This window comes from Brachyhypopomus gauderio, chromosome 9 (assembly GCF_052324685.1).
Source record: "Brachyhypopomus gauderio isolate BG-103 chromosome 9, BGAUD_0.2, whole genome shotgun sequence".
Lineage (NCBI taxonomy): Eukaryota > Metazoa > Chordata > Actinopteri > Gymnotiformes > Hypopomidae > Brachyhypopomus > Brachyhypopomus gauderio.
The window spans coordinates 25,951,972-25,973,995 of record NC_135219.1 but is presented as its reverse complement, the minus strand read 5'-3'; the positions used below and the strand labels follow the sequence as shown (position 1 = coordinate 25,973,995).

Sequence of the window (22,024 nt, the reverse complement as noted above, 5' to 3'; positions counted from 1 at the left end):
TGGCTGGATTATCAAACAAGACCAATTTGGCATGAAAACCGCAAACCTGGCAACTATGGTCTCGAGGGAGCTCAATATATTTGCGTTACTATTACCGAGGTGCTGATGCTTCCTGCTGGGTCCTAGTTCCCTTCCATTTCCTCCAAGTCCCACAGGCTACATATATATATATATATATATATATATATATATATATATATATATATATATTAGGGGTGGGATGCGCTAAAAAAAATTAATATAATTAATTACAAGCTTTGTAATTAATCGAAATTAATCGCATTTTAATCGCATTTCAATATTTAACATGAGAAATATTAATTTAAGTTTGAATGATGAATGAATCAATGAACATAAGCATAAACTTCAACATCTTGTTTATTTTTCCACCAGTCCACCAATTTTTCTTTAATTTCCCAGGCCTCTGCCACAGCCATAAAGTCCTCTGCACAGGCATCTCCATAGTGCCTAGAAGTGGTCTTCTGCATGCTCAAAGCAAATGACTGGATCTTTCATTAATCATCTGTAATATGAGCTGTCACACCAAGATCATTCTTGTTGCTTACAGAGGTCCAGTGATCCCCAGTCAGAGCCACATTTGTGGCGCACTTCACAATAACCTGTTTTACTTCCCTTTCCTCATCATACAGCTGCTGGATTTTCTTCGACATTGTCTTTCTGGACGGCAGTTCGTAACTTACATCAGCTGACGCAATTTGCAGTAGCGCGCGACTCCGCCCACCTCGCGCGAACCTCTGCGAACGGCGGAGGCGTTTAAACTCGCTGCGTCTTACTTAAGCCTTCGACCACAGAGAGCGGTCTACAGTCCACAGCAATCCATCTCGCCACTGAATTGGTCAATTTGTCTGACGTGGACTTTGACATTTTGTTTCTTAATTTGAACCCCGACATGTGGTCGGGTTGACTGGCAACACTGTTTGCTCGTACTAGGAATACATTTAGCAGCTAAGTTATCATTACTGACCTGCACGTTAGTCCCAACATGTTTTGCGTTGAGGTGGAAACGAAGGGTGGAAGTGCTCCTGTGATAAGCGAACTCCTTCCTGTATAAAGTGCAAATAACACTATTTGTGTTTGTATTTCCATCTGGAAGTTTCTTATATTTAAATTTCCCATCCACCAGCGTAGCCTCTTCAGTAATCTCCATCATGCTCATTTTATTGTGTGTCCATATAATCTGTATGTCTGGAACTCGTGCACTGAGAAACATTCCACGGTGCAAAAGTGTCTCATGCGTTAAAATGCGTAAATTGTTTTAGTTCGTTAATTTCCCTGTAATTAATTAATCGAAATTAATGCATTAAAGTCCTACCACTAATATATACAGTCCCCTCCAAAATACTTGGAACGGCAAGGCAAATTTCCTTGTTTTTGTTGTTCACTGAAGACCTTTGCATTTAAGACTATGAGACAAGAGATCAGAATCTCAGCTTTTATTTACTTGCATTTCCTTCAAAATATGTCAAGTAAATCTGGATTTATCACCATTTGTATTACACCACACCATTTTATACATGAGCAAAAGTAAAGGAACAAAGAAAGTTGAAGTGAATTACACTCAGTATTTGGTGGAAAAACCTTTGCTTTTAAGAACAGCCTGAAGCCTGTGACCCATGGACATCACCAGACTGTTGCACTCTTCTTTTGTGATGCTACTCCAGGCTTTTATGGCAGCTTCTTATAATTCTTGTTTATTTTGGGGGGGATTGTCTCTTCAGTCTCTTCTTGTGGAGGTAAAATGCATGTTGGCAAGTCTAAAATTTTCCACTTTTCCCCTGATGAACTCCTGTCTTCTTTGCAGTTTGTTTTGGGTCATTATCCTCCTGCCAATTAGTTTGGTAGCATTCCTCCTTGGCAGACAAATTTGTCTGTACACCTCTGAATTCAGTTTGCTGCTACCATCATCAGTTACATCATCAAGAAATATGATTGAGGCTGTTCCAGATGCGGCCATGCATGCTCAAGCCATGACATTAACCACCACACTTTACAGATGAGCTTGTGTGCCTTGGATCTTGGGCCGTTCCCTTCTTCCTCCACACTTTGGCCTTTCCATCACTTAGGACTGTGTTCCAGAATGTCTGTGGCTCATCTCTGTACTTTCTGGCAAACTCCAATCTGGCCTTCCAATTCTTGCTACTGGTGAGGAGTTTGCATCGTGCAGTATGACCTCCATAAGTCTGCTCTCGGAGTCTTCTCCGAACAGTGGACTGGGATACCTTCACCCCTGCTCTGGTGATCTAGCTTACTGTAGTGTTTGGTTTCTTCTTTACAGCTAGGACAATTCTTCTCTTATCCGTGGGTGTTGTTTTTCATGGTCGACCTGTTTATGCCTGTTGCTCAGTACACCACTGGATTCTTTCTTTTTCGAGACATTCCAAATGGTTGTGGTTGCTATGCCCAATGTTTTTCCAATGGCTCGGATTGATTTCCCCTCTTTTCTGTGTATCAGAATGGCTTGTTTTTCTCTCATAGACAACTCTCTGGTCTTCATTGTGGTTTATCTTCTTTTACAAACATTTTACAATTTGTATAGGTTTAACAACCTTAATTGCAACACCTGGTTAATGAGAAACATCTTTCAGTCACATGTTCCAATAGTTTTGCTCACTTGAACAATGGGTTTCAAGAAAGGGTGGTATGTCCTGATTGGTTTATCACATCCGATGAAAACTACCAGGAAATAAAAGCTGAGATTCTGAACTCTTATACAAACCTTTTTGTCTTAAATCGAAATGACTTTGGTGCACAATAAAAACAAGGGATTCTGCATCTGGAGAGACATATAGTGTTAATGTTAGAGTACAAATCATCAAAATTATTTAACCCCCACTGCAGTGTGTTTTAGCAAGTTTTATCTTGTTCTCAATCAGATCAATAAGGACTTTTATAAAAGACAAATGCAACTTAAATTACCAGGGGACCCCAAGTTCATAACCCCAGGACTGAGGAAACCCTCCTTATCAGACTCATCAGGCCTTGTTATGAGGAATTATGGCTTCCACCAAGACGGAGGACCACTATTTAAGGCATTTGTCCTTAGCTTGGTGGATTCCTAACCATAAAGCAGGGGTGGGGAACCTTTTTTCCATTGGGGGCCAGATAAATATTTATATTTATTATATTTTATATCAGGTCACGGGCCACAGACTACCATGACATAACATATAGCTAACTAGAATGGGCATAATACATGGTAATGGTGGTATAAAAATACCTTACCTTATCACAGTTTTAATGTGAGGGCTGAGAATTTTTGGTCTTGACCAGCTGTGGAATATCTGGGGGCAAAAATGCTGTGGCTACACGTAACTGATTCTCCAGGTGGGTATCTGTTAATCTTGAACGAAGTTGGTTTTTTGCATGTGACAGCTTTGAGAAGAATTGTTCACAGCGGTATGTGGTTCCGAACAGTGATGCCATTTTAAGTGCATGTTTCCTTAAATTTGGAAATTCACAAGCACTTATGTTCTGTTTGTAGAATTCTAGCAGGTCCATGTTGCTGTGCCTGGCCTTTAGCTGACAGTTATTCTGAAGTTCAATGATTTCTAGCTGCATGCATTCATGTACATCAGCCACATTTACATTGAATGGTGTTGCAAAAATGTTAAGATCTTGTTCTTTTGCTTTCACATCTTGAAGTCTCTTGAAGTAGGTACATTCATTTGCATATTCTTTTGTCCTTTCTGGCACAGGATTGTGATTCTGAAGTGTAGGGAAATGCCCAACATTGCCCCTTGCAAGTTGCACTTGCCACAACTTTAATTTGGCTTCAAATGACTTCACATGAGAAAGGAGTGAGACTAGGAGCTGATTAGGCCCTTGCAGTTTAACATTGAGCTCTGACAAATAGCTTGTGATGTCCACCATGAAGGCCAAATCACAGATCCAATTGACATCATTGAGTTTTTCATTACATTTCCCTTTTGTTTCCATGAAACTTTTAACAGCATCTCGGAGTTCATAAAATCTCTTGAGCATGTTAGCCCTGCTAAGCCATCGCACCTCACAGTAGTAAACCAAATCTCCATAGTCTGTTTCCAGGCTTTTCAAAAATTCCTTGAACTGTCGATTATTTAGCCCTCTACTTTTAATGAAGTTAACGCAGGAAACAACAGTTGCCATTACATCTTTCATACACAGTGACTGTGAGCACAGATTTTCTTGGTGAATAATACAGTGACATGTAAATAAACTGCTGGTATCTACACCAACACGTGCCATCTCTTTTTTAATTAGTGCCACCAATCCTTTATGTGTCCCCACTAGGGGTGTATTCAACTAAGTCAGCTCGTCAGCTTTTCCCTTTAGTCGACTAATAGTCGAATCGGGTTTATTTTTTATTTAGAGCACCTTAAACGGGATCCCATTCTCATTCAGGACTTTTTTCCTCTTCAAAGTAAAAACCTAAAACACTCAGATAAATGAATAAACACGGTAGGTTGGCTTTATTCAGCTTTTATTTACTTATTTATTTTTTTAATGAAACATTAGAGAACATTAACCGTCAGTGCGCATTGCGCATATCGAACTGTCAGACAGGCACTGTGCAAAAAGTCAAAAATATTTTAAATAAAATATGCCTGCCTGAAAATATTAAAAAATTGCCACACAACAGCAAAATAATACAAAGAAAGGTTCAAGTAATGGGGTTTAAAAGCAAACAACAAAAAATGTTTAGGCTATAGGCCTACTTGCCGAGACGCGACGAGACGAGACGACACGACTGAAACGACAAACGGTTTTTTTTCGCCTTACGCGTTTTAAATGATATGCCATGTTGGTTGTTGTCGTGCGAAATGAAAGACGTTGATGACATAACTTGCACTTTACTTTGTTTGATTCATCTTTGTTTTTCAAAATACTTTTGAAGGTTTTTAGTAGCCATTATAATCTCGTCAAATGCTGCGCGTATTCTGTAGCGTGTTCAGCTCCGCTCGTTTGGATTGTGCAACAGCAGGGTGTGATTTATTGATGTGTAGTAAGGAAGATGCCTATTGTTAATGCGCAAACATAATTTTTAAATATTTATTAACAGAAATTAGTATGATTTTATATGACAAAAGGTTATATATAACGAAAACAAAGACATTTCATGTAACAACTAATGCTTAGCTGCATCCTTGGGCACCCCCATGCAGTTAGAATGGTACATTCGACTATGACGTTCATAGTTGACTAGGGGGTATAGTCGACTCTAGTCGAATCAGCGACTATTGCAGGTCACCCCTAGTCCCCACCATAGCTGGTGCACCATCAGTTGTCAGTCCACTTAATGTGTTGAGAGATAAACCATAGGACTGCATTGCTATTATTAGCTTCTCAAAAATGTCCTCACCTTTGGTTGTATCATGCATGCCCACCAACGAAAGCAAATCCTCTCTTGTGTTAAAATCCGCCATAATTCCACGTACGAAAATTGTTCGTTATGTCGGTTGTCTCGTCTAAAGCCAATAAGTAGAACTCAAAATCCTTGACAGAATCTTTCAGAGATTTCTCAATATCCTGTGCCATATTGCCAATACGGTCAGACACGGTCCGACGAGAAAGGCTGACGTTCTGGAACAGTTTCAGCTTTTCTGGAGCGAGCACCTGAGCAGCAGCGACCATTCATTCCTTCACAAACTCTCCTTCAGAATATGGCCTCAGCCTCTTTGCTATCAGTTCACTCACCACGTAACTCGCCTCAGTCACACTGTCCAGCTCCTTTTTGGGTCGTGTAAAAGACGCTTGCTGTGTAAGCAAATTATTTTTAAGCGCCTTTATTTTCTCTGCTCGTACTACTCCTTGCAGTGTAGTATAACTTGCGTGTTTGGTGGTGTGATGTCTTTCAATATTGCTTTTCTTGAGAACAGCGAGGGCTTCTCTACAAATTAAGCATACTGGTTTTCCTTTCACTTCAACGAAAAAATATTCTGTCATCCATTTTTCTTGAAAGGCACGACATTCATCATCAACTTTCCTCCGCTTCGCCATTTTTCCAACTCGGACAAGCTTACTTCATGTCAGAAAGATGCATCTAATTGGATGAACCTACAATCATGGTTCTTGCAGCTGATTGGTTCATTGAAAATATGCTAAGTGTAGAGTGACTGTGTAAATCCTAAATATATATTTAATCAAATATAGAAACTACCCGACGGGCCAAATAGGCCCGCAGACCGGAGGTTCCCCACCCCTGCCATAAAGCATCAGCTTTGGAAATTGCAAACAGCCTTATATCCAAGAATGCCAAAATTGACCATGATTCTTAGAAGATAGATACTGGATACTAACCCCTCCTGAAGGAAGCAGATATTCAGACCAATCCAAAGACACCAAATTTGGAATTATTCTAAGGAAAGGATGACTTAAAGAGCAAAATACTGGATCATCAGATAATGTAGCCTGCAGTATTCAGTGTCTGGAACATAACCAATCATACACTGTGCTATCAGGACTGGTGTTTGAACATGATTAAATGAAGATTAAATCCTGTATTGTTATTATTGAAATGCTATGTAAACTGTGTTCCATATTAATGCATATATTATTTATCATATTTCCCCAGTTTTATCATGTTATTCACTTGTAGTGGATATACTGGTTAATTAAGAATTATGAAACGGGGCACCATCCTGATTGCTCAGGAAAATATGTATGACAACTGGAATAAATTAAATGATGTGTATCAGTCTTATTACCAAAGGGTTGAGTTCTGAATCCGCGCAGTGACCTAATACCATTGATCAAAATATGTATTTACCACCGTGATCAGATTAATGAATAAATGTTCAAATTCATTGAATGGTTAATATCACAATTGAAGTATTACAGGGAATAACATGTGGAACTGTCACGTCCAGCTCCTCCCTCCTCCCTGGTCCCGCCTAGTTTTCCATGTTCCCTTGGTTACCCCTCTGTCTGCCACGCCGCTGTGATCAGTATTCCCACCTGCATCTTGTTTCACCTCCATGTTTCAGTGCATTTAAACCCCTCTGTTCTACCCCTTGTTGTCAATCATTGTACGTGAGTTCCTCCTTGTTTTCCTGGTCATCCTAGTTCTAGTTTTTCATATATCCTGTTCTGGTTTCCTGTCTTGTGTCTAGTTCTTGTGTTTTCTCCTCGTTGCCCTGCCTCTCCGCTCCGCATAGTCTGTCTCAAATTAAGATTTGTATTGTACTGTTGTTAGTTTCCTTTTCGCTATGTCTGATTCTAGTTACGTTTTTGGTTGTCTGGTTTAGTTGTTCATCTATTGCCTAGTTCTGTTATTTTTAGTCTCTCTCTCTCTCTCTCTCTCTCTCTTCTGCCGCTGCTCCGCTTGTTGTTTAATGCTTCACTCTTGTGCATTTTCGTAATATGTGTTGTAGTAATGTTCCCGTGTATAGTATCTCTTCCTAGATTTTGTGCAGTCCAGCTCCTTAGCGTTATCCCTTTATTGTGTAGTACCGTCCCTATCTGTATTTGGTGTTTCTTTCTAGGGTCTTGCTTTCTTCTTTTCAATAAATATTCAATAACTTGCATTTGCGTCACTCCTGTCTCTGAAAATCGTTACAGGAATGATTTGGATCAGGAAGGTAGCTAAACCTACATGTAAATCTACTAATCTAAAGCAAAGGATAGAATAATAAACAATAAAGGATAGAAAATTAAACAATAATAAAGATAAATATAGCCAGAAGCGGCGATTACAGGGTCCAAGCACAACGCATGAGCACCCACTGGCACACCTGGCACAATGACGAAGGTTTATGAAGGGAATCCAGGAATGAGGTGCCTGCAGAAAAAAAACAGAAGCTAAATGTCACTTTGTGCAGGTGTCAGGGCCGGCCCTTCCATTAGGCGATATAGGCAAATGCTAGGGGCGCCGGCTGTCCAGGGGGGCGCTCGCGTGCATGCGGTTTTTTTTTTTTTTTTTTTTTTTTACTTAACAAATGAACAATTAATAAATGTGAAAACAAGCAAAGTCCACATAATCATAATTTCATTGTTTAATAATATTAGTCAAATTAATAATTCTTATAATAACAACACACGACACCTATCACCCCCGCGCCTTCAACGCCTTCTCTGAAGGTTAATTGATCTTAAAAAGGATGCTTTATCTATTATATGTAATATATGTTAATAACGCTTCACCAATCATTTGTATTTTTCCTATAAATCGGCTTTCAAATCCACTTTTCGTACTTGTGCTTGAAAAAAACCTCAGCGGTGAAATAAAAAAATCAACCAATCAGAATATTTCACACCGTTGTTTCTAGGTAAAAGAGAGAAAGGCCCTTTTACATTGAGAGCTTTTATTATAGATTGGCAGTTTTATCAACCAAATCATATTATCGAATTAGAATCGCGGAGGCGTGCTCCAATGGTCTCTCATTTTTATTTGAAACAAATCCAAAATGTTGCCAATCTGTAGCTGTTGTGTTTTTCTTTGAAACCAGCTCGCTTGACTCACAACTAACACTCAATCGTCATTGTGGCTTTTTCCCCTCTGTATGATCTTAGTGAAAACCGCCACTGTCATCATACTGCCCAATCCTAGTAGGTGCTATGATTAGCTTAGCTTAAAATAAATATATACTAATATTGCGGATGCACTTTTGAAATAATAATGTTGCAGTAGGCAAATTGCCCTGATTTGCACTGGTGGTAGTTGTTGTTTTTAATTTATTATTTTTATTTATTATTAATATTTAAAAGTTGTTCTCTGCACTACGTTATGTAAAATAGTTTTAAAATATCTTTTTATATTTATTGCTTGTTATATGGTAATATTTAAGTCATTTGCTTTTTATTTGTTTCTTTAATAGTGACACAATCAACTCGATGATTGATGATACAGGGAGCACCAACCAAAATCTCGCCTAGGGCACCACATTGGTCAGGGCCGGCACTGGCAGGTGTTGCCACTTTTTGTCAATTGGCCTGGGAATCAAACCCACAACCCTCCGATCACAGAACTGGTTCCCTAACCCCTCAGCCATGACTGTCCTTATTAATTGCTGAAGTATGGGTAGGTATGGCTAGGGCAGTGTATATGTGAAACCTAAAGGGAGGCCTGTGTTTTTTTGTGAGTGCATGTGAAATTGAGAGATAGGGGGAGACAGAGGCCATGGGTTGTTAAGTGTTAGAAGGATGGGTGGGGGGAGTGGATGAGAGGGGCAGTCTGCGGGTGTCAATGTCCAGTTGTCTCTAGAATTCATATTTCAAAGTCTGACAGCTGTCCACAGAATGTGATTTGGCATACATTTACTGTGTCAAAAAAATAATAATAAAGCTGACTGTGTTTCTGATGACTGAGAGACTTCTTATGGTGGAGGCCTTCTCGACATGGAACTCGAACCACCTTCGTCAACGTGTGTTGTAGACTTCTACATTGTTTGTAGTTTGAGGCACCTTGTGCAACACGTTGAGCTAATGGAGATGACCCAATTACAGGCTCAACTCTAGCTCTTTTGAGGAAACGATTTTGCATTGCAGTCTGCTATTTATTATTTACATTGAGGGGGCGGGACACATCGTCTGGGAGGGCGTAAGTTGTTTATCGGGGGGGGGGGGGGAGCGGGCGAGGGGGGGCGCCGTGTAGTGATTGTTGTAAAATAAATGGGTCTTATTATTTATTATTTACATTGAGGGGCGGGACACAACACCTGGGGGTGGGGGGGAGGGGAACGTAAGTTGATTACCGGTGGGGGGGGGGGGCGAGCGGGCGAGGGGGGACGCAGTGTAGCGATTGTTGTAAAATAAATGGGTCTTATTATTTACATTGAGGGGGCGGGACATGTCGCCTGGGGGTGGGGGGGGGGAATGTAAGTTGTTTGTTGACCGGGGGAGGGGGCGCCGTGTAGTGATTGTTGTAAAATAAATGGGTCTTATTATTTATTATTTACATTGAGGGTGCGGGACACATCGTCTGGGGGTGGGGGGGGGAAGTAAGGTGTTTACCAAGGGGGGGGGGGGGGCGAGGAGGGGGCGCCGTGTAGCGATTGTTGTAAAATAAATGGGTCTTATTATTTACATTGAGGGGGCGGGACACGTCGCCTCGGGGTGGGGGGGGGGGATAACGTAAGTTGTTGACCGAGGGGGGGGAGCGTAAGTTGTTGACCGAGGGGAAGTGGTGAACATAAGTTGTTGACCAGGGGGGGGCAGAGCAGGTGAGGGGGCGCCGTGTAGCGATTGTTGTAAAATAAATGGGTCTTATTATTTACATTGAGGGGGTGGGACACATCACCTGGGGGTGGGGGGGGGGGAGGGGAACGTAAGTTGTTGACCAAGGGGAGGGAACCTAAGATGTTGACCAGGGGGGGGGGGGGGGGGGGGGGGTGGAGAACGTAAGTTGTTGACCGGAGGGGGGGGCCGAGCGGGCGAGGGGGGGCGCCGTGTAGCGATTGTTGTAAAATAAATGGGTCTTATTATTTACATTATTTTACGTCGCTTTTGCAACCCCCCCCACCCCCCCCACCCCCAGTGGCGCCGGCCCTGTGCCTGTCCCAAAAATGTGGTCAACAATATTCTGTAAATCATTTTCTGATTTCCCTGGGGTCAGATTGACCCCAAGGGCGAATCGTGTAATTATGTTTGAGGAAAATAGGACAGCTAGTATGAAAAGTGGTTCTTATACATGTTTGATAATACGTGAAAATCCTTACATTTATGTAAAGCACTTGCAATTACAAAGTTGTTAGGGATTGTGTAGAATCATATGAGTCCATATTTGTCATTCTAAGTGAACTCATGTAAGGGTAATTCAGGAATTTCTAGTATAGCGCTACCTAGTGGTGCAGTTCCTGTCATACTTGAATATGAACATACCATGTGAGTTCCATGTGAATTAACATATGAAAAGCTTGTGAAATGTGTACTGAAAGCTGATTGGTCGATAGCGGTAGCCATACTGGACATAAGATGGTGCAGGCAGGGACCTGAGCAAACTACAGCCCGCGGGCCACATCGGGCACTTTGTGGATCCCTGTCCGGCCCGCAAGAGGACAATCATAAATTAAACAAATATCTATGTTGTGCGTGCAATACAACTGTGCCGCTTTTTTTTTGAAAGCGCTACGTTTGTGTTACTTCCGTGTGGACGTATGTTCGTGTAGTAAAACCACTGTAGGTGAACCGCGACAAATGATGCTTGCCAGATTACCCCAAGATGTCAGCTCACATAAAAAAAAAATGACAAGGAATACCGCATTTTTATTTTATTTCTTTACGGAAATAAAAAATATCACTATGTACTTAATTTGTGGTACACAGGTTGCTTTGTTGAAAGATTATAATTTAAATCATCACTACACCACCAAGCATGAGGAGAAATACAGAAATTTGACTGACGAAGACTGCGCAGGGAGTCTGATGCGTTGTTAGCAAAACTGCAAGCCCAACAAGGCCTTTTTACCAAACTTCACATCCCCAGAGATGCAGCCATCAGGACAAGTTATGTAATTTCTCACAAAATCGCCAGAAAAAGTGATGCGTTTTCTGATGGTGAGGTTATTAAGGAGTTTGAGAATGTGTCACTCTCCTGACGCACCGTAACTAGGCGGGTTGAGGACATCGCTGGGAACTTGTCATTGTTTGTGGACATGACTGATGAATAAGTTAAAAATTAATTGCACTGATTCAATGATTGTGTTTTCTTATTTGACCTCTATACCACAATTTCACATAATTGTACATATTTACAGAATAGTTTTACCAGTACCAGCTATTCAAAATTTATATATAAGTTGGTGCATTTTACAATGGAAGAAAGTAGTAGAATAAAGATCAAGTTATCTTTATTTATTGCTAGATGATGCATACCAAGTTTCGTGATATTTGGTCAATCGGTGTGTGCATGAGTTTTTTGGCTGTTATATACATGGTATACATGTGTGCCAAAATTTATGGGCAGGTGTAGACGTCCAACAGGTTCATGCAAGTTTGGTATGAATATGTTAAAGCATGCATGAGATACAGCAAAATATGTGGAGTTTTGGCAGTGGAATTTTTTACCCTTGACTAGTGTGGCATGTGGCCACAAAGGAAATGTGCACTTATGCCCCATATTAATTAAAATTCAGACTCTTGTGAGTGCCTGGATACCACATATGTGCATATTATGCAAATTAGCTTGAAATCTAAGGGGCGTAACTTATGGGTTCTATTTTTTTTTGTAGAATGGAACATGACTGATCAGATGCAATTGGAATTTTTTGTTTGACATATGTTGTAGGCGTGAAAATAATTTGCGTTTGTGTGTGCTATAGCGCCACCTATGGGCGGATCGGCCTGGTTTCTTGTGCTTAAGTAGTGGAGGTCGCACCTACCTATTGACCAAAAGAGTCAATATAGTCAGTTTGGTACCTCAGTTTAGAGAAGCAGAAGTTGATTCGTATTTTGATGCTTTCGAGTGTGTTGCTACTGCATTAAAATGGCTGAAAGATGTATGGACACTTTTGCTACAATGTACTAAGGCTAAGGCTAAAGTGGTGTTTACCACCTTACCTATTGACAGGTTGATGAGGTTGAACCTATTGATGAGGTTAAAACCGTGGTTTTGCATGCCTAAGAGTTGGTACCAGAAACCGATCGAGCTTTAAAGGAAATAAGCCAATCAAACCCATGTAGAATTTGCTAGGGAACTTTGCTAGGGTATAATATTCAATAAATGGTGTAAAGCAAGTAACTACATTTCGGTAGCTTTGAGAATTGATCTTGTTGGAAAGTTTTAAGAGTGGTTTGTCAGAAAGATTAGTTTTGTATTTAAATGAACAGAAATATGTGAGTCTTTCTGAAGTTGCTATTGCTGTGTATGTTCTGACGCACAGAGTATTCTTTATAATTCTGCTGTACGGGCGAATTGAGTTAGACATTTAAATTCTGATCAAATACCTCGCTCTGTGAGTGAGAAGAGAGAGAAAAAGATTGATAGTTTTACGGGTAAAGTATGTTTTTATTGTCGAAATTCGGGACATTTATTAGCTGATTGTCGAAGTATTAAAATGGAAGAATGCCCAGACATCTAATAAGGAGGTTGCTTTGATTAAAACAGTTGGACAATGCATGGTTGAGGATTGTGGGATTGATGACTCTTTTGTACCTTTTCTGACCAGCGGGGTGGTTTCTGTTCCAGGTCAGGTAGAAACAAAGTGCCCAGTGAGTGCTTGACAAGATACAGGTGCCAGTCATTTCTTTTAGAGGGAATTTTACCATTGTCTGAAAGTACTTATTGTGATGTTGATCGACTAATTCAGGGAATGGTATCGGGATATCTGTTCCTTTGTATTCAATTTATTTGCAGTCAGAGCTTGTCATGGGATGTGTAACTGTCACGGTTTGTGCTGTACTGCCTGTTGCTGGTGTTACATTTCTATTGGGGAATGATCTAGCAGGAGAAAGAGTTCTTCCTGTTCCAGAAGTGGTCAAGAAACAAGCTTGTGGCACTTATACACAGAGTATATATCCAGCATGTGTAGTTACCTGTGCACAGAGTCGTAAACTGAGTGATGTTATATATCTGGGTGAATCAGATTGGTTGTCTGCTGAGCCTAGAGTTACATCTGTGAATGCTGAATTAGACAAGTCAGATGAGTTGAGCATTCATTGTAAATCTGTAGATTTCACTGGTGTGGATCTTTGTGCCACTAGAAAACAGATTAGACGTGCACAACTCGCTGACCCGTCATTACAGAAATGTCGCGAGAGCGTGGATACAGAAGTTGGTGCGACAGTTGCCACTTATTTATGGGAAAATGGGATATTGATGCGGAAATGTGTTGGCTATGCGGTGGACTGGCGACCTGCCCATGGTGTACCCTGCCTTCGCCTGGAATTGCTGGGATTGGCTCCAGCCCCCCGTGACCCCGACTAGCGGGATTAAGCGGTTCGGATAATGGATGGATGGATGGATGGATGCGGAAATGGTTTCTGTCTGAGCTAAGATCAGATCAAGAGTGGAAATATGTGATTCAAATTGTAGTGCCTGAAGCGTATAGATCTCAAGTTCTAGCTGTGGCACATGATGCGCTAGCCAGTCATTTAGGTGTGAGTAAAACTTATAAACGTATTCTGCAACATTTTTTTGGCCAGCGTTAAAGTCTGACGTGTGAACATATTGTAGAACTTGTCATACGTGCCAATTACCATATTTTCTGGACTATAGAATGCACCTCAATATAAGCCGCACCTACCAAGTAAAAAAAAAAAAGGAAAATGTTGTATAAGCTGCACCGGGTTATAAGCCACATTTATCTACTGAACTGAATACAGTGAGACCCCGCGTAACGACAGGTCTGGTTAAAGATGGACCGGTGAATCTAGGGTCATGCTTAATAACGAAAACTGCTTTACTTTTCAGTCTCTAACCCCATCGTTAAGCGGGGACTCACTGTTCATTTAACTAAACTGATCAGTTTCTGAACGGTGCCTGTAGCATTTCATGTGCAACAGTTTTGGCTTTCAGCCAGTGTTGTGTCAAATTCCGACTCCCCACGTTTAGCTGCACATAAAGACGCTACAGATTATATTGTCAATTTACGTTTTTATGCATAAATAAGAGCTAGACTTTAATTATCCATCACAGCAAATGACACGGCATTATCTATGTCCAAAGCCACATTGGCTCAAGGGTGTTTATTTTAAATGAAATACACGCTGGCTATACGAAGTTTACCTCTGACCACATGACTTCGCAGTATTACTTCAGTATTATGTCTAAATATCTAGTTAGGACAAAACTAGAGTGCTCAATGAACTAAGTTATCGTCACTGTAACTCCCTAATATCATCTGTAGAGTCTGTATGCGTGTGCAAATGAGGGGACACAGAATTTGGCACAACACATGTTGGTTTGAAAAAATTTCTCTGGCGTGCCTGCTGTTTGTATGTGTTAAGTGAAATTGAGCACTTACTTCCTTGATTTATAACTTTGACCTACCACCTGATTCACTTTCTGCTCCGCCCCCTGACGGGTGAAGAAAAATCTAATCAGAAAATACCCTCTGCTCCTCTTCAACCGATACCTGTGATAGGCATGCTATTCGACACACTCGTAGGCCCGTTGCCGAGAACATCAGATAATTAGTATCTGTTAACCATAATGTGTGCAACCACAAGATTTCCGGAGGCGATACCTTTATGCACTTTAAATACAAAATCTGTAGTCAAAGCTTTGCTGAAATTTTGTTAGACATTTGGTTTGCCAAAAATCATTCAGACCGATCAAGGATCTAATTTTATGTCCAAAATTTTCGCTCAGATTTAAAATGGCTATCGATCAAACACAAGGTTTCGAGTGCCTACCACCCGGAGTCGCAAGGCGTTTTAGAGAGGTTTCACCAAACTTTAAAAGCGATGCTGCGAAAATACTGTCTTGAGACAGGTCGAGATTGGGATGATGGCCTACCATTGGTTTTATTTGCTGTTAGGGAAACCATTCAAGAGTTGTTAGGTTTTAGCCCTGCTCAGTTGGTATTTGGTCATATGGAGGACCCCAAATTATTGAAGGATTGGTCGTTGGTTAGTGACGTGTTGCAGAGTAAACTTTGCAGAAAGCACAGACCAAAATGAAAGAGGTATGATAAAACTGCCCTTGCTCACACATTTCAGGGAGTTGAAGTGTTGGTCTTGTTGCCTTTACTTGGGTTGTTGATACAAGCAACATTTTCTGGACCGTATCAGGTTGTTGGAAAAACTCAGTAACATGAACTATGTTATAAGGACTCCTTTCACGAAATGAATCAAAATCAGTGCTTTCTGCTGTGGTATCGTTGATGCCTGCTAGGGATGAAGATGATCTTGTTCCTTCCATGCCTGTAACAGCTGCACGTTTACCCAACTCTGCTGTATTACAAGATTTGGATTGTTTTTGTCACATCTCGAGCCCAAAGAGAATTTGGATATTAAAACATTGATTAGCAATTATCATGGTTTATTTTTGGATATTCCCACACAGACACCTTAGATTGTTCATGACATTGATGTTGGTAACTACCCTCCTGTAAAGCAGTGTTTCTCAATTATTTTCAGTTAAGCCCCCCCCCCCCCCCCCCCGAAAGAAGAAAATGCTTTGTGCCCCACATCCGAAAAACAACAAAAAAAAAAAAACAAAAAGACACGTACACACACACTCACCCCACCACCACCCTGGTCACTACTCTCTGCCTACTACTCTTCATCAAATTGTAGGGCAAAACATTTGTCTTTGAGTTTACATTATCTATCAGTTGCTCATGAACACAAGACACACCAATCTTTCTTCGTCTCCCACATTAGTAACGGTGAAGCCAAGCGCTACATACGCTTCATCACACTTCCTCATTTTAGCTTTTTTGTTGGTTTCATTATCGTCTTCTCTCTGTGCCTTTCTTTTCATTGCTGTTAAATTCTTTTCCACGTTGTCTCTTGAGCGCTGACTCCCCGAGCTCAGGCTGACAATTACAGCGCCACTGCCATCTACTGTAGTAAATGTGCAATTACAATTTGTGTAATGTGGGGTCACATGCGCCCCCCCCCTCCCCCAGGGGGGCGCGCCCCACTATATAAGAAGGACTGTTGTAAAGCAACACATGTATCGAGTAAGTCTTCTGAAGCGTGAGGTGTATGCAAGCTGAAATTAAGTATTTACTAGAAAACGAATTTGCCATCCTGAGTACCAGTCCATGGAGTTTGCTATGTATCCTTGTCCCTAAACCATCTCGTTTTTGTACAGATTATCGTAAGGTAAATGTTGTTACTTGATCAGATGCGTTTTCCTTGCCACAAGTGGACGACTGCGTAGACAAAATAGGTTCAGCCATCTACATAGTTAGAACTTTTTTGCACATTTGTAAAACAAGATTAATAATTGCCTTCATCTTGTACAAAGGATGGGTCAAATTTTGGTGCCACAGGAACAGCCTGAAACTGAGAATATAAATTGTTTTTTTAATATAAAATCTTTTTTCCAATACCTCTTTTTACTTCCGGTGAGAGCACGCTGTGCTGCCGCTTCTAACTGGATTATTTATTTAATTTATTCTTTTGGCATATTCTTTATTTTTATTTGCTCTTGTCTGTTACTGATTCATTTTGTTTTGTCAAAGCTATATGCAATATCCAATATCCTGGATTACAAACGTTTCAATTGGAATGAACTTGTGTTTGTGAGCTGTTGTGTTCTTTGCGCTTTACCTCTATTTGTTCCAAAATTTCTCTCCTCTGATCCAAACCTATAGCTGCTTCATTCTGGGTGAGCATTCCTTTATGATTTATGTATCAGCAAAGAAATCATTAATGTTGATGCTAACAGCTCAATAACATCAGAGCTTGCTATCAGTCGTGATAATTTTATTTGTGATAAGTGTAGATTAATTATTAGCATGACTGAGAAGATTTCACTTTTAGAGGAGCACATCCAGGCTTTAGAGAGTTGACAGCACCTAGCGTAGCAGGCCCAGTTTGCACAGCTGTAGCTAGAGAGCCCCCAGCTCCGGCAATAGAGCCCTCACAGTGGGGCGAATGGGTGACGTCTCGGTGGCATAACTGTAGGGCTGAGCACCGTTCAGCTCAGGTTCCCGTGTCAAACAAGTTAGTCCCACTCAGTAATACACTGACTAAGCGACCTGTTAAAAGAGCTCTGGTGATAGGAGACTCACAGCTCCGACACGTGAATGTAGCGACCCCTGTAGAAACACCAGCGGCCATAGTCAAGTGTATCCTGGGGGCTAGAGCACCTAAAATCAGGGCTAATCTAAAAGTGCTGGCTAAACATAAATACTCAGATAGTTATTCACGTCGGCACCAATGATGTGGGGTTGAGACAGTCTGAGATCACTAAGGATAATGTTAAAGAGGTGTGTGAGTTAGCAGGGATGCTAACTCACACATTTAAATCTGCTCCAATAACCACTCTCTCATCTTTAGGAACCTGCAAAACAACTTCATCTAACTCTCTCCAGAATTATTCTTTCTCCTCCACATCACAACCTACCTGAGGAGCATAAGCACTGATGACATTCATCATCACCCCATCAACCTCTAACTTTACACAGATCACCCTGTCACTTACTCTCTTTACCTCCACTACACTCTTACAAAACTCAACCTTCAGGATCACCCCTACTCCATTTCTCTTCCTGTCTACACCATGATAGAAGAGTTTGAAGCCACCACCAATGCTCCTGGCCTTGTTCCCCTTCCACTTGGTCTCCTGTACACACAGTATATCTATCTTCCTTCTCTCCATCGCATCAGCTAACTCTCTCCATTTACCTGTCATAGAGCCCACATTCAACGTACCGACTCTAACCTCCACCTTCCTGCTCTGCCTCCTCTCCTTCATCTTCAGAACCCTCTTCCCCCTCTCCTCCTCCTCCTTGTCCCAACAGTAGTCCAATATCCACTAATGCCCTGTTGGACAACAGCACCAGTGGCAGTCGTTGTTAACCCGGGCCTCGACCGATCCGGTATGGAATTTCTATTTTTGATCCACATCATTTGATTTGGCACAGTTTTTTACACCAGATGCCCTTCCTGACGCAACCCTCCCTATTTATCCGGGGAAGTACATTCATCTACATTTTTTTGTAGATTAGGCTACATTATAGATACATTTTGAAGTAGCTAAACAATTGCCTATAGTGCTATCAAAAATGTCTTAATAAAAATGTTAAACAATTTACAAAGTTAGATTTTCACTGATTGCATGTCTTTTTTAACAAGCACAACAATGTCCGCATACAAATGTCAACTGTTCAATTGTATTTTAAGTAGTGCTGTCAATTCTAGGTGCCGCGATTAAAAGCCCTCACCAGGATTTTGCTCTGGCTTCCTGGATTGTGTTGATTCCACTAATTTTACCTGGATTGCTAATTAGAAAATCTAGCAAGCTTGAGCAAAATCCTGGTGAGGACTTTTAATCGCGGCATCTGAAATTGACAGCACTAATTTTAAGACATTTGCGCTTGTTGAATGGCTTAACAATGGAATGATCTTTGAGACATAAAAATAACCGAATATCTGACATTCTAAAGGTCCACTCCTTGCTCCAGATAAAATTAAATACATCCTCATACCACTCCCTCCCTGCACCACCTACTACATATTATTTACAAAGGTATGATCACATAATGCACATGCAACACTAAATGATGGTTGATGACATGATCTTTGTATGGGAAGCCATGATCTTTTTCCCCCTCTTACCTCTTTTTCTGATGTTTACCACCATTCCGAGAAGTTTTAGGGGCCGTCTTGCCGATATATATCTTTTTCATTGTTTATTTCTGAATGCCAGTTCTCATGAAGGTTGTTCAAGTGTTCTTTATGGTTTGCCACTTATTTGCTGTTGACTCTTATGTTTCCCCCGATGTTCGTGGAGGCCACTGGTTACCTCTGGGACTCCTGCTTACACAACAAAGATTTGCAAAATGAAAGTATTAGTAAAATATATAAAAATCCCTGCTATAAAGAATCAGTCAGTCAATCAAGCTCTATTTATATAGCACCTCACAAAGAAATTGCAATTGCAATTCCAAGTAATTAAACTGCAGCTTACAAAAATGTAAGATGTTAAAATGGAGACAAATACACCTCCAATTTAAAGAGAACAAAACCAGTAATAAGTCAACACTAAAAAGTAGATAAAAGAGATGTAATACAAGTAATAGAAAAAATGTAATAGGAATAACTGTTATGGTTTAATATATTATATACAAACTATACAGTGCCTCCAAGTCGTATTCAACCCCCTGCAGATTTTGCAAATAAGTTGGAGCAGGGCCGGCGCTACGGGGGGGCGAAAGGCGAGGTGTCCCGCCCCCTCAATGTAAATAATAAGACCCATTTATTTTACAACAATCGTGGCGCCCCCTCGCCTGCCCCTTTACATGGCGCCCCCTCGCCCGCTCAACAATCGTTACACACCACCCCCCGCTCAACAACTTACGTTCGCCACCCCGAAATTTTCTGACGCCCCCCCACTGTATATGTTCTGGCGCTGGCCCTGAGTTGGCGCCTTCAATCTTTGAACAAGAGCAGCATTTATTAACAGATGATTAAATAATACAAACCTAACATATAAGTTGCTCAGGTAAAGTATAATACATTTTATTCATAAACATTAGGGCCAATTATTATTCAACCCCTCGGTTTAATATCTTGTGGAAAACCCCTTATTTGCCATTACAGCTATTAATCGTTTTTTATATGACCTGATCAGGCCAGCACAAATCTCTGGAGTAATCTTGGCCCACTCCTCCATGCAGATCTTCTCCAAGTCATCTAGGTTCTTTGGGCATCTCATGTGGACTTTGACCTTGGGTTAAGGTCAGGAGACTGACTAGGCCACTGCAACACCTTCTTTTTTTCCCTCTCAAACCAGGCCTTGGTTTTCTTGGCCGTGTGCTTGGGGTCGTTGTCCTGTTGGAAGATGAAATGATGGCCCATCTTAAGATCCTTGATGGAGGGGTGGAGGTTCTTGGTCAAAATCTCCAGGTAGGCTGTGCTATCCATCTTCCCGCAGATGTGGACCAGATGGCCAGGCCCCTTGGCTGAGAAGCAGCCCCACAGCATGATGCTGCCACCACCATGCTTGACTGTAAGGATGATGTTCTTGGGGTCGTATGCAGTGCCATCCTGTCTCCAAATGTTCCGGGTTTGGTTGGCACCAAAGACCTCAATCTTGGTCTCATCAGACCAGAGAACCTTGAACCAGTCTGTCTCGGAGTCCTCCAAGTGATCATGAGCAAACTGTAGACGAGCCTTGACATGACGCTTTGAAAGTAACGTTACCTTATGGGTTATCACCTGGAACGGAGACCACTGCGGTGGAGTACGTTACTTATGGTATTGATTGAAACCAATGTTCCTGGAGCTTCCTCCTTTTTGTCCTTGGGTCAGCCTTGACCGTTCGGAGAAGCCTGGCCTCGCCATGGGAGGAAACTTTGAGAGGCTGTCCAGGCTGTGGATGATTAACAGTTGTTCCATAAGCTTTCCACTTATGGATGATGCTGCCAATGGTGGAGACAGGTAGGCCCAACTCCTTGGAAAGAGTTTTGTACACCTTGCCAGCCTTGTGACCCTCCACAATTTTGTCTCTGGTGACCTTGGAATGCTCCTTAGTCTTTGCCATGTTGACCATGCATGAGTGCTGTTCACAAGTTTGGGGAGGGGCTTTTATTGTCATAAAAGGTGGGATAAAACAGATAATGGATCCAAGCAGGTGAAGCTCATTGTTCTTTATGCCTAAATTACTTCTAAATACTTGTGGGAACCCAATAATTCTGGTGGTTTGAGGGGTTGAATAATAATTGACCCACTGATTGAACTTTTCACAGTAATAAAAAAAAGAATGAACTAAGATATTAAATATTTTTTGCTGCAGTGCATTTCACACATCCAGGCTGATCTAGAGTCTAAATGTCACAAGGCTAAATTATCTCCAAATGTGTAAACCTGCAAAATCTGCAGGGGGTTGAATACTACTTGGAGGCACTGTATATGTATAGTAAAACTAATACAAAATAATTGAATGAAAGTAAAATTATTAAAATTAAAATACATAAAATGTTGTTCAAAGTGTCACAAAAACAGCCACATGAAAATTCAACAAGATTAGTTAACAAGCAGTGGGCAGAAATGTTTGCCCTCATATGACTGCCAGAACTTTAAGAGCATGTAAGAATGTACTGCATAGTAAGCAGAACCAAAGCAGTCATATTTGTAGATTAAGTCTAATATGTGCCATTCATTTACTCCAAAAGTTAACTTTTGTAAATGTATTATGAAATTAAAATACTGTTAGAAATATTAGTATGCCATTTTGGGGGATAAAATGGTGGCCAACATCAACCCATTCAATAGCAGAAATGTCAATGTTATATAAGGAATGTACCCATTACGCATGCATACTTGCAAATTTACAAGCATAGCAGAGCATTTATAAATTGTTTTGCTTTTTCTTCAGAGGAAACTTGATGCCCATGGTTACAGGCAGTGGATGCAATTCTTATATGACACACAGAATATTTAATATATATAATATTTAATATATTAATAT

The 22,024-nt window shown here is 40.9% G+C and overlaps 1 protein-coding gene and 1 long non-coding RNA gene across 6 annotated transcripts in view; one reads left to right on the top strand and one right to left on the bottom strand.

Moving 5' to 3' along the window:
* LOC143523582 (brain-enriched guanylate kinase-associated protein) overlaps positions 1–22,024 on the bottom strand; it is a 104,194-nt gene that overhangs the window by 27,598 nt on the left and 54,572 nt on the right. The window contains exons 2-3 of one of the 4 annotated variants that reach the window (XM_077018136.1): positions 19,171–19,371; positions 986–1,064 (exon numbers count right to left, since the gene is read on the bottom strand). The exons of 1 other annotated variant lie outside the window; for it this stretch is intronic. In XM_077018136.1, coding sequence (XP_076874251.1) covers positions 986–1,064; positions 19,171–19,195 — 104 coding nt within the window. In that variant the 5' untranslated portion in view covers positions 19,196–19,371. The remainder of the gene's footprint in view (positions 1–985; positions 1,065–19,170; positions 19,372–22,024) is intronic. 2 more of the 4 variants (XM_077018135.1, XM_077018137.1) reach the window with 2 other exon arrangements.
* LOC143523586 (uncharacterized) overlaps positions 1–22,024 on the top strand; it is a 48,815-nt gene that overhangs the window by 4,143 nt on the left and 22,648 nt on the right. The window lies entirely within an intron of this gene.